Genomic DNA, 13698 nt, shown 5'->3' with positions numbered 1-13698 from the left:
GGGAGCTCCCCAAGGCTTTCTGGAGTGGAAGGCCCAGTCCATGTTACGCGGATTGCAATAACCCCCGGGGATGGTGTTATCCCTTTGGCTGCCATGTGATAACATCTGGCCTGACAGATGGTGTGGTAGAGATTGCTATTTAACCTAATAGCCTTTCTCCTCCATTCTATAAGAAGGAACCCCTGAATTTTAATTCAATACACGTTGTTCTAGAATAAAGACTACCTCTTTTAGGCAGTCTTCAAGTTAGGTAGGCCTATGTGGTTAAGATCTGGTGTAGGTCACGTGACTGGAAGTGATGTGTACAACTTCCTTTATAAGATAGGCTCATCCCTTTCCCTTCCCTTCCCTTCCTCTTTTCTTGATGGCTGGAATATGGACACAAGTATAAACCAGTTTAAACCGTGTGGACCAGGACATAACCCCAAGGATGGCAGAATGAGGAAACAGAAAAGCCTGGGTCTCAGGGGATTTTCTAGATGAGGGGCAAAAACATAACAGATTGGACTTTTATAGGAGAAACTTATTTAAATAACTACTGGGTCTCTATTACAAACAACCAGACCTACATTCCAGCCAATGTACAAAGTGAGAGAAAACATTAGGTCTTCTCTAAACAGAGAAAGCCCTGAAGACACTGAGACTCTATCTAGATCAGGCTGTGCCTGAAGTAAGTTCCCTTGCTGGATTTTTCTGTTAAAATAGGCAAAAAAGAAAAAAAAAATCTACTGAATTTTCTTAAGATGATCTATGTTAAGGTAATGTTGCTTACAATTGAGTCCTGGCTCTTCTCTTCCTCTAAGGCACAAACATTTGTTTGAAAGAAATTATTTTGCCTGACACATAAAGTCCCTTTTTGTTAGTTTCCCTAGAATTAACAAATAGTTTGCCCCAAAACAATATTTGATTAAGATATGGTGTTTCTAAGCAGCAATTTTAACTTTGGAGGTGAGAGTGTAAAAGGTTGGGTCCATTAGGTGACAACAGACTAGGTCGTTTTAAGAGAAAATGGGTCTCACATACAGATGGGATGTTATATAACAATATGTTCCCTACTCTCTCTGTGCCTTGGACCACGTGGAGTCCTCAAGGTTATATATGTAAGGAATGGCAGTTTGATGGAACAGATCCAGGTGACAAATGGCTCAGTCAAGAAGGGGATCCTTTTTCCTGTTCTACACAAAACCTATTGCCTCCATGGCAGCTTCTGTGAACATTATCTCGTTTGTTATTATGTAAAAAATCAATTGGTTTGTATATATTCTATGCTCTTGTTGGTTTTAAAAGAAACATTAACTCTTACATTTCTACTGTGAGTCACATTTTCTGTAAATAATTTTGCTTCCTAACCTTCCCTGCTTTATCATATTTGCTATAATGAATGTTTCTTTAAAATTAGATGAAAAGGGCCTTGACCTTTTTAAACAGATAAGGGAAGGAGAGACTGTCACATGTATTCTTACCTCAGTTAAGATGAGCAGAAGTGTCCTGTCATCTTTGACATTATAAAATTATAACAAATTTGCCTTTTTCTTAAGAATAAATCAAGGGGTGCCTGGGTGGCACAGTTGGTGGAACATCTGACTCTTGATTTTGGCTCAGGTCATGACCCCAAGGTCGTAGAATCGCGCCCCACATTGGGCTCCTCACTGGGCATGGAAGCTGCTTAAGATTCTCCCTCTCTTTCTCTCCCTGCTCACGCTTTCTCTAAAATGAAAAAAAAAAAAAATTCTTTTTTTAATTTAAAAAAGAAATAGATCAAAAGCTTTCCCCAGATTCTCAAAAACGTCAGGTACAGAAACTTTAAAAATCTCTGCTTAACTAGAATCAATGAAAAGAGCTATTATAATTTAATTTCTTTCTTTAATCCATATATAAACAAGCCAATTGCTAAATTAGCTTCTAGTTTATCCTTTTGGAAACCCTAACGACACTTATCATTCAAACTTAGAACTTACAAAAATTTGGGTTACACTTTTCAGACTACAGGAACAGATACAAAGGTAATTAAGGTCATTCTAAATCTTAAGAAGAGTAGTCTTGCAATGTTCTACTGAACATCTGCTAAAAGATGTGCCGATTAATTGGAAAACTGAGACAAAGGTGCTCTCCCGTCAAGAAGGGATTTCAACACTGCTAGTTGCATCATTCAATGCACAGGCAAGAGCATTACACATTTAGCACAAACACTGAATTAACAAGTCAGGAAGTTTAGGTTCTAATACCAGTTTTATTTGCAACTAATCACATACAAATCACTTACCTATAAAATAATGATTAACACCGATTCTCTAATTCACAAATATATCACGAAACCAAAATTCTTCCCAAGAAAACTTCTTTGTAAACCAAGATATCACTGCTACTTAGCTTTTTACCTAACTCAAAGGTTGAGAATGACAAATCAGAGAATTTGTCACTCCTCAATCGTTTGCATACCTTAATTCTGCAGATGGACAATCTGGTTAAGATCAGCACTGTCCTATTTCAACCTTACAAAACAAAAAGCTACCCACAAGAAGTTACTGGTGAAGAAAAAATTGGCCAAATACACTACTGAGACACAGCTTTGTGTTAAGTACAGTGCTCGTAACAACCCTGCTGTTAAATAGACCAAAACGTAGTCTTACACAACTAAAAGCATGTTTGCCCTTTTGAAGGAACACGTACTGTTAGGACAAGCATCTTATTTTACTAAAAATGTTAAACAGGAATGTTTTGTAGTATCTTCAAATGGCCAATCAAAATGGCTGACAACCTTTTTTTCTTTTTTTAAACCTTTTGTGTCTCCCTTTCTCCATTTTCATCCTATGGTATTTCATTAAAAAATTCAGGTCCCCACCTGAGAGCACAATCCTCTGTACTCAGCCAGGGTGTAAGAAATGTTAGCATTCTGTCACTAGAGCATAAACGTCGAAGAGGAATTAGCATGTTACTAAATGAAGATTCAAGAAAATTCTAACTGGGTATAGAAAAAACATATACACCATAAGCAACCGGTCATTATCACGTGTATGTAGCGTGACAACCATATCTAGTAAACCCTCAAGAGGTAAGCACTTGTATTTAGCAATGTCAGTTTTGTTATGATTTAGTCTCTGTTTCTGAACATTCCCTTACGTAGTGTGACAGAAACAAAGACTGGAGCGTGGTTCACAGAGAAACACAGAACAAATACAAATATCCTAATAAAATAACCATGTATACCACTGCTTAGGGAAATATTTTAGACGAAATATACTTTCACTACTGGCCCCAAATGCCATCATTCACTTATGTTATTTAACTGTAAACTTTTAATACAAAAATACCTTTAAGCTGATAATAACATTTAGTGACTTACAAAAACTGACAATATTTCAATGCTACACAAAACAGTTCTATACACAACTTAAAGTTTTAAAGTCCTTTGCTGGCACTTGATTTTATAGTTGATAGACACAATATCTACTGATCTCAATAAAATACTGTTCTTAGCTTACACATATTTTCAAAACGAATATTATCTCATTAAACAGCAAAGAATAATCACATTTTGCTGACAAATCTCAGATGAACACTAAAATTGTACAGCCCAAGTATTTTAAGAATCACATAAACTTTTTAAGACAATGGATACAAATTTACACAATCGTCTCCAGTGAAAAAGAGGATTATTCCTCTGATTCTGTGAAGCATGTATCAAGTATAGGTCAAAAATGTGAAGCGACAAAGCAAGTTAGTTTTGTTTTTGTTTTTTTTAAGGTTTCTCAATGACTGGTGACACTACTAGAACAGATGGAAAACTGGTCACTGTTTGCAAATACACATTGTATATTACAAATTTAAAACAAATTTCTTTCCAAACAGTAGAATCCTGTTTTTGTTTGCTTCGTTTTTACTTTTAGTGAGCTTACTGCCATTCTGCACATCATTACAAATGAAATCACCAGTCACATTAAACATATAAGCTTTCTTTGTTTCTCTTCTTCACACAGGGGAGGTAACTAAACTAAAACCTGGCAAACCGTATTTAAATTAGAACACATTTTGTAATAACCCACTAATTTAAAGTTTTGGAAACCTACTACCCTGTTCTGAAGGAAAATATATACTTTCAAAACCCCACCTGGTAATTCCTAGCCAGTAAGTTTTCTATTTTAAAAATCAAAATTCAAGTCACAGTACTTGTGGCACGAAACAGAATATAAGATTTAAGAACAGAAGACTAAATTAGTATAATCGAACATAAACATACCAAACAATCAAATCAGTATAGGACTTTCAGAACAGTAAATTATTAAATAGGTTGATTTCTTTGAGTGTATAAACTCCCTAACATTAAATATGTTAGTATTTCAAACAATACCCTTTCTAAACCAAACCTGAAATTAATCAACCTGTTTTGTTTTGTTGTTTTCCCAGCAAAGAGAAAGGGTATCTCTTTAAGACACTTTCCAAAGCAGTAAAAACACCGTAGTGTTTCAACCTATCTACAACAAATTCTGATCCTGTGCATTTCACTGAGGAGCTACCTGAACCCACAAATCATCATCAGATAGAGAACTTGAACTTCCTGACTCAGAGTCCAGCTCACTGAATCCACCTAAATCCCATTCAGTACTGGATTCACTCGGCACATCTTCTTCCTCCGTGAGGAAACTGTGACCAGGCTCGAGGCAGGAAGGATAAACACGAGCTGACAGGCAGAAGAAGTTGGAATCAAACTGGAAGAGGCCTAACGTGGTACCTATGTTAATCCACTGGTCTCCCCTAGTGTCATATTCATACACGGTCACCCGGTTCTTCTTCCACTGTGGGGTGCGCGACGTGATCAGCAACAGTTTTTGGCCGTGATTGATTATCCGGTAGTTGTTGGTCTCCGACACCAAGGGAATATTATTGATCTGCCTCCACTCTCCTCTGACTGGATTGTAGACCTTCATGACTGGGATGTCACAGATACAGTAGATCTCGTCGTTGAAGACACAGGCTTCCTGAAAGTCATTGCGCTTCAGAGAAACACACTTCAGCCACATATTGTGGCTAGGATCGTAGCAGAACATGCGCTTGCTGTTGAGAGCATAAAGATAGTTCTGAATTACCATTAGATCAAAGGATATAAAAGAATGGGGTAGCGGAGCCACCAGTGCCCACTGGTTTCTCTGAACACTGTAGCATTCCACTTCCTTCAATTTAACGCCGGTAATCGGGTCTCGCCCACCCAAGATGTAGATGTAGCCATTGAGGTAGGCCACATCCATGCCCTCGCGACACAGCAGGCGGTCGGCAAGCTGCTGCCAACTATTCTGGGCTGGCTTATACACCCACAGGTCTTTCCGGGGCTGGGCAGCCAGGTAGATGTCATGGTCTGGAGAGACACAGACAGCTAAGGTGGTTACAGTCCTGGTGTGAGCAAGGCAGGTCAGAGGTGACGGCACTTTGTAAATATCTCCGGTGTATGGGTCACAGCACAGAAAGGGATCCCTAGGATGTCCAAAGAAGATCACCATCTTCTTAGCGCACACACCCAGCCTCTGGGGCGGATTTTCTGATGTAGGTACCATAGAGCTGCTGCTGCTACTGCCGCAGCCGCTGCCGCCGCCGCCGCCACTGCTGTTGCCGCTGCCGCTGCCGCCGCTGCCGCCGCCACCGCCGCTAGTGCCGCTGCCGCTGCTGCCGCCACTGCTCTCTGGCTTCGGCACCAGAGACTTGCACAACTTGTCACCGTATCGCATCTGCAGGGCCCCTTCGATAAGGTCCAGACAGTACTTCTTCACAATGGTGTTGGTCAGCAGCCCTTCCAGGTAGTCCTTATTTTCATCTGTGAAGTGGGTCCAGCGGACACACTTGAAGACTTCCGCAGCGTTGGGACCCCGCTCCTTGGGAGACGCTTCCAACCACTGCACTGCCACATGACACACGGTCTGCTCAAGCTCTATGTTTAGACTATCAAGGCGCAGGATAGACAGCAACTGGGCGAGGGTCAGGTCGGCCAGAGTCTCTTCCCGAATCGAACCCATCTGGCTGAGCTGCTTGAAGTTGTGGGCGATGAAGGACTGGGCCTGTGACCGCAGTTTGCGATGGCCGAAAGCGTCGGCAAACTTAAAGATGGCGGTGCAATTGGCCAAGTCAAGGCGGCGGGCTAGGAAGGAGGCACAAGCTTCCCGCACGTACTCGAGCTGCAACATGTCAGAGGCCGCATAAAGGCGTTCCACGTTGGCTTCACTCAAGGATACACGACCTGTGTAGCAGTAGTCGACCAGCACCTCGAAGGACTCGGCATCCACATCATGCATGGTCACATTCGCCTGGTGGCTCTCGTACATGCCACCTGTGAACATGCTCTTGAAGTAGGGACACGCGGCAGCCAGCACGTTACGGTTGCAGGGGAAGAGGCGGCCGGTGCCAGGCCCGCTGCCAGGTGTCACCACCTCGATGGTCACATCACATAACAGCCGCGCGTCGTAGAAAGACTTCAGCTGCGCCAGCAGGGCTGCAGAATGAGCCGTGTCCTTCAGCTCCTCCGGGCCCGTGAAAAAAGCCGAAACCGTGGGCTTGTGAACCCTCTTGGGCCGCTTCCCACCGCGGGGACTGGCCAGGCGGCGAGAGCGCGGAGCTTCTTCCCGGGACTGCATGGTGGAGATGGCGGCGGGGTACGAGGGCGAGAACGGGTGCAAGGACCGGGCTCTGGCTCCTCCTCGCCCTCTTCTCGCTGGCGCTAGATCGCGGTGTCTCCGGAGAGACTGCAGCACGGGTCCATTTACCTAATTCAGTCTTATGCCGCAGTGCCGCCTCTCTTTATCACGTAGCCAGCGCCTGACTCACCCCTTTCCAGTTCCGCGCCCTTTCTCCGCCTCAGCTCGCTTTACAGAACCCGCTGGACGGAACCGAGATCCGCCACTGCCGCGCTGGCAATACCGGTAGGCGTCTAAGAGGACTACGGTTCCCAGGCTGCCTTTCGCGCCTTGAGGCATGCTGGGACCCTCCAGACTCCAGGGGATAGGCGGACGGACCGAAGCCGCTGTGCATTTTGGGGGTAGTAGTTTCAATAGTATCGCGAGATTTATCGGCCGTTCATTGTTTCGGGTGACGGAATTAGAAATCGCTAATTTTCTTTCGTTCTGTTTTATGGTTTAGAACTTTGGATTTGGAATCCAGATGAGACGCCGGATCTGTATTTATCAATTGTTTGGCTTTGCTCTCAGAACTGGTTTTAAAAATGTGAAGAACAACAGTATATCATAGCCCGATGTGACGACGACATGAATTGCGTAGGTTAAATAGGATGCTCTGAATAAATATTTGCGGATTAGGTTAATAAAGTGCTTACGCAGTGTCTATAATGTAAGGGTTAGATAGGTTTTAGCTTTTCTTCTACCATTTGTGAAAAATCAAGCACCTACCCATTTGAAATCAGGAGCCTGGAGGAAAAAATTCAAAATGCTGCAGGTTTCTGCAGAGATTGCACCCCCTCACCCTGCCACCCCCGCCTTTTAATATTTTTTTTTCTTTTTCCAAATATTGTTTCAGGTGTACAATATAACGGTTCAATTATTCTATACATTAATGGCTTAGTGCTCATTAAGACAAGTGTACTCTTAATCCCCTTTATCTCTTTCAACATCACCCCACACCCCGCCCCCCCTCCCCTGGCAACCACCAGTTTGTTCTCTATATTTAAGTCTGGGTTTTTTTTGCTGTTGTTTGTCTCTTTTTTTTCTTTATCTGTTAATAACGATTTTATTTTTAAGATCAGTTTTAGGTACTCCAAAAACTGAGCAGAATTTGTAGATAGCTTCCAAATACTCCCATCTCCTTACAGTTTTCTCCCATTATTAACATCTTGCATAAGTGTATGTGTTTGATACAGGTGATGAATTCACACCGGTACATAATATTAATTAAAGCGTATAGTTTCTATTAGGTTTCAGCCTTTGTGTTGTACAGTTCTATTGGTATTGAAAAAGGTATAATGTCATGTATCTACCATTACAGTTACAGAATAGTTTCACTGCCTTAAAAATCCTGTGTTCAATCTATTTATGCCTCCTTCTCTCTGCCCTCCAACCACAGATTTTCTTGCTGATTTTCATAGAAACCACTGATTTTCTTGCTGTCTAGGTAGTTTTAACTTTTCCATTATGTCATACAGTTGGAATCCTACCATGTGTAGCCTTTTAGTATGTCTTCTTTCAATTAACAATATTCATTTCAGGTTACTCCCTGTCTTTTTATGGCTTACAGCTCATTTCTTTTATCATTGAATAATATTCCATTGTATGGATTTACCATAATTTACCCATCACTCACTGAATGACATTTGGTTTGCTTTGAGTCTTTACAATTGTGAATGAACCGGCTATAAACACACATGTGCTGGTTTCTGTGTGGACCTTAGTTTTCATGGTAAATACCAAGGAGACTGATTGCTAGGTCCTAGGATAAGGACCATGTTGAGATTTGTAAGGAATTGCCAAAATGTTTTCCAGACTGGTGGCTATCCTGTTTGTGCATTCCCACCAGCAATTAATGAGCATTCCTGTTGTTCATTCCATATCCCTCCTAGCATTTGCTGTTGTCAGGGATTTGAATTTTTGACCTACAGATTTTAAACTTGCCTCTGGAAGAATTCTGAAGGATAGGATAGTATTTTAAACATTCAGCAGTATCTGCAGGGCCATTAAAGTTCAGTCTTGGGGAGCAGTATATATGGATTATGTCAAATTATGTAAATAAGGACTATAAATAGATGCTTTGGCGGTCTCAATATTTCACGTTCGGGAAGCAGTGCTAAAGTCTTTCCGTTAATCTCTTAATGTAAATGTTTATAACTAGTCCAGTACACCTTCTTGCACTACCATCCCCAAATCAATGGAAGATCCTAAATTCTAATTATTGTGGATAATTTTAAATAAAAATATTTCAACAAAGAGTCCCTGTTCTGCTCAGGATCCTTAGAACTCTGTATCATACATACTTAAGCATCCCTTGAATTAGTATAATCCATGCTTCATGAAAGTGTCGAATATTTGTATTTATCAACTTCGTCTCAGGATACAACCCTCAAAATAAATTCTGTTCAGTCACTGAGTTTTAACTTCTTCATATATGCCCTTAACAGCATTATTTGCTTTAGACTGCTTTTCACAAAATGTAAAATGTTTATTAGACACTGTACTCTCAGGCCTACAGCAGTATTGTTCAATAGAGTTTGCTGTGATGATGAAATGTTCCATATCTACAAGCCAAAGAGAGAAGTCTAGAACAGGTCCTTCTCTCTCAGCCTTCATAAGGAACTAATCCTGTGGACATCTTGATCTTGGACTTAAAAGTATGAGATTATACATTTCTTTGGTTTACGCCACCCAGTCTGTACTACGTAACAAAGTACCATGTAGACCCTAGAAAACTAATACGTCTGTAATTTTCTGTAATTACGTCTGTAATTTCCCACTAACCTCCCTTGGACTGCATAAATCATACCTGCAGTGGGATTGATCATCTACCCATTACTTGCCTCTGTCTACATCGTTTTCTGCCTCCTTAGTACCTCTCACTCCATACCATGACTTAGTGCTTAATTCCACTGCCCCAGTAACCTTTCTTGGAATAGATTTACTTCCCAGTAGGAATATCAGGGTTTTTTTGCTCCCCCAAATGCTTCACCGTTGAAGTACCTGGCTCTGTACCTATGTTCCTTTGCCTTTTTAGGACTCATTGACCATCAGACATTTTTTGCTCCTGTAAAAATCCTCCAATTATTTAAGTACAAACTATGTTAGCTATAATACCTGACTCCCTTTGGGCGGCTCACTCCCTCTGACACAGGCCAAGTCTGGGAGGCCAAACCTCTGCCACTCCCATGCCACTTCTAAGATTACCATGACATATTTAAAACTAGAAGCTCTCCAATATTTTCGCCGTGATTCAAGGCTTTGTTGACACATCTTCTAATAATCCAATCTCTCCAGTAAAGAATCCTAGTGACCAAGGAGACTGGCTAGTTTAATTTAACACTTGTGAGCAATGAAGTAGTTACAGCCAGGTTTCCTTTAGTTCCTAACCCCAAAACCATCTGGTCTATATGTGACCCAACACCACTTACTTCACAGTCATTAACTTCTGTTCTTCATTTTTTTGGTTGTTTTTCCACTACACCCCTTCACCCTGACACAAATATCTTTTGGGCTATCACATGGAAAAAATCAACAATACACACAGACTGCCGTGCCTGAGGGGTTTCTTGAGGCCAGTAATTATTTCTCTAGGACTCTAAATGCAAACCTGAGAAATCTAATCTTTCCCTGTAATTCTCTCCTTATCCATCATGCAGATGACTGTCTTCTCTGCTCACCTGATTTTAACAACTTGTTTGTTACAAGCTCTTGCCCACAACAGACATACGGTTTCTAAAAACACAACGTAATTTATTCAGCCCCCTCAAGACCATTAGCTAGGACATGCTATCTCCTCATGTGAAGGGACAACTTTGTCCCCTAAATGTATTAACATCATCATCAATTCCCCTTTCCCTGAGACCAAAAGCCAACCTTGAGGATTTCTAGGATTGGTTGGCTAATTGCTAGAGCCAGACCCCTAGCGTTTTAGCTGTTGCCCTTTCTTGTATGCCCTAAGAAAACAATGCCCTTCTCTTTAATTGGGACTCCTCTTCCAGGTCTGCATTTTAAAACCTGAAAACCTCTTTATCTGTTTCTCCCACTTTTAGACTCTCCAGTTACTCATTACCCTCCCCCCCCTTTTTTCTGACAAAAAAAGGAAGGACATTCATACCCTTGTTTTCAGGGTGGCTAGAAGCTTTTCTTTGCAAACAGGCTACTGCTACCACTATAGTTAAGCTGCTACCAGAGAGAATTTTCTCTTCTCTGGAATCCCTTTGTTCTTCTCTAGTGATAGAGAAATTCACTTCAATGGTAAGGTTATTCAGGATATTCAACAAGTACCTACGCTGCTACAAAAATTTCACTATTCCTTACCTTCCTCAGTCCTCTGGGGAAAAAACAAACCAGACCAGACCAAACCAGACCAATCACAGTGATGCTCTCAAATTAAAAACAGCCAAACGCTGAGGAACTAAACCTGCAACAGGTTTTGAACTTAGCTGTGATGATCCTTGACCCCTCCTCCTCCAAGCAACATTGATTATTCCCTTATGAAATAATGAGGATTAGTATTAATCCTCATTATACGCCAGTGAGGATTCCTTACCTCTTCTGGTCTTAGGTGCCCTTCATTTGATCACTCCAACATCTATCCTTAAATACTGCTAATGTCTTATTAAATGCATGTATTAAATTACACTCATTTATCATCAACAGGTCAGGTTGACTTTCCCACCACAGTCCTTACATGATCTTCAACGTGGACATTTAATTTTCAGGAAAAGACATCACCAGAAGACCAATATTGAATCCAAGTGGAAGGGATCTTACATTATGTCCCACCCACCAATACTGCCACAAAAACTCTAAGGTAGAATAACACATACTTTATATCTCACCAAAAAATAAATAAATAAAATTGGAATTCACCGCTTGGCCTAAAAACAAGTAAAAATCTGAACAGACTGAAATATCAACAACTCTTCTTAGATTCATGACAGACAGGAAAACACTGGGCAAACAGCTGCTCCCAAGACTGAAGACACAGACCCGCGACTACAGGGGGTCACAGCTTACCTGAGCAGACACCCAGCGGCTGAAACTGCTGCAGGAACCAGTGCCAAGGTGGAAAAACCTGAAATATGAAAATTGATGAATTGCTGAGGGCTCAGTGTGGACAACTCGAGAGTTTACAACTCCAGGGGACCCAGTCATGGGTGGGGGTCGGGTGGTGGGCACCAAATTGTAAGACCTACCTCCTTGAGCAGGACCTTGAGCAGGCTTCACAACAAATATAGAGAAAAATCCCCTCATACTTCCGAAGGGAGAGAGGGAAAAGCAACCATTTTTAAATCCGTCAGAACCCTCTGTTCTTAACAAGGATCATTCTCAGGAGAAACTAGTTAATCAGAGCCTCACCTGCTGGGGTCTTATTGGAGCCTAACTGACCTAAAGGAAGAGAAATACCCACCTCCTGCTCACTCAATCCAAATTGTATCTGACCTAAGGGGAAGGAAAAGAATTTAAAAACAAAAACCTTGAAAGCTCACAGTTCAGAGGTATGAACTCTGAAACCTAGTCATAGAATGACAGAACCATAGAACAGGTGCCCTCCACACACACCTCACCACCACATCACTACAGGCCTACTTACAACAGTGCCTTCTACCCAGTACATCATGTTTGGCTATGAAGAAAGAAAGGCCAACATCTGAAGAGACAGAGCAGGTGTAGTGTTTATTTTACTTTGTTGTGTTTAATGCCCCCCTTTTGCATTTGAGTACAGTTTACACACAAGGTTACGTTGCTGTATTTTTAAAAATGAAAGTATAGTTGGCACATAATGTTAGTTTCAAGGATATAGAGCAAGTGCATTTAATAAGACCATTGGAAGAGACAGAGCAAGCGCCAGAACCAGACATGGCAAGGGTGTTGGAATTATCAGACTAGGAACTGGAACAATTATGAATAGCATGCTTAGTGCTGTAGGCTAAAGTAGACAACATGCAAAAATTGGGCAATGTAAGAAGAGAAATGGACATCTTAAGAAAAAAAAAAAAAGAAATGATGCAGGTTCCAGTTTAAGATGGTGATATAGGGGCCCCTGGGTGGTTCAGTCAGTTAAGCATCTGACTCTTGATTTTGGCTCAGGTCATGATCTCACAGTCATGAGATCAAGCCCCATATTGGGCTCTGCTTTGAGTGTGGAGCCTGCTTAAGGTTCTTTTTCTCTTCTTCTGCCCCTTCTCCACTTGCACATTCTCTCTCTATATATATATAAAAGAAAAAAAAAAGATGATGATATAGGAAGATTCTAAACTCACTTCCTTCCATGGACAGACTGAATTTAGTGCTATTTACAGAAAAATTTCCTCTGGAAAAAAAAAAATTCCTAAAACTGATGGACTGACCCCTTTGCATTAGCAAATGAAGGGGAATCCACATGGAACCAGGTAAGTAAGGCTGAGAACAATCTTGCCATTTACTCCACCCCCAGTGGAAGAACACACAATTGGGAGGGAACTCACAACCCAGAGCTGCTTCATGATGGACGAAGTGTTCATACCCCACCGTGGGCATGCCACCTTTTAAGACCATCAATTAAGAGATGAGCCCCCAAAACATCTGGCTTTGAAGACCATCAGGGCTCCCATCCATAAGACCCAAAGGGCTGCAGGAACTGAGGAATGGCTCTTAAAGGTCTCACATGCAGACTCACCCTTCCCAGGGCCCAGTACAGAAGCAGCCTTTTGGAAAGCACCTGGACTTTACATGAAAGAGACTCATTTGCACATTTAAAGCATTGGTCAAAGGGGCATGGGCTTGATGGAATATTCTCCAGGAATGGAGGCTAGTAGGTGCCATCCTCCTGCTCTCCCTCTACCTTTCTAGAGCCAATAGGCACTGTTTTTTGTTTTTTGTTTTTTGTTTTTTTCCTTTCCAGCAGTTGTCATCTTTATGCTCCACTAGGTGGACACTGTGAAAATCAATAAAAGGAAAACTCATTTAGAATGGAGTCAGGACTGGGGAATGGGAGGGGGTGGGGTGGGGGGAAGGCAAGTGCTCAGCCCTACCACTCCTAGCCAGTCCCAGTGGA

General features: G+C 41.7%; 1 protein-coding gene across 1 annotated transcript; it reads right to left on the bottom strand.

The window, feature by feature from the left end:
- Positions 1–2221: 2221 nt before the first annotated feature.
- LOC124512794 (kelch repeat and BTB domain-containing protein 6) lies at positions 2222–6897 on the bottom strand. Its single transcript, XM_047080404.1, has one exon. The coding sequence runs from the start codon at positions 6615–6617 to the stop codon at positions 4500–4502; it is 2118 nt and encodes a 705-aa protein (XP_046936360.1). The 5' UTR covers positions 6618–6897; the 3' UTR covers positions 2222–4499.
- Between the last annotated feature and the right edge of the window lie 6801 nt (positions 6898–13698).

This window comes from Lynx rufus, unplaced genomic scaffold (genome assembly GCF_022079265.1).
Source record: "Lynx rufus isolate CCGP_SWC_20201006 ecotype Redwood Valley unplaced genomic scaffold, mLynRuf1.p SCAF_1, whole genome shotgun sequence".
NCBI classification, from domain to species: Eukaryota; Metazoa; Chordata; class Mammalia; order Carnivora; family Felidae; genus Lynx; species Lynx rufus.
This window is presented reverse-complemented; position numbering and strand designations above follow the sequence as displayed.

Coding starts and splice junctions, on each gene's coding strand:
- LOC124512794 (XM_047080404.1), bottom strand. CDS start 6,617: ATGCAGTCCCGGGAAGAAGCTCCGCGCTCTCGCCGCCTGGCCAGTCCC.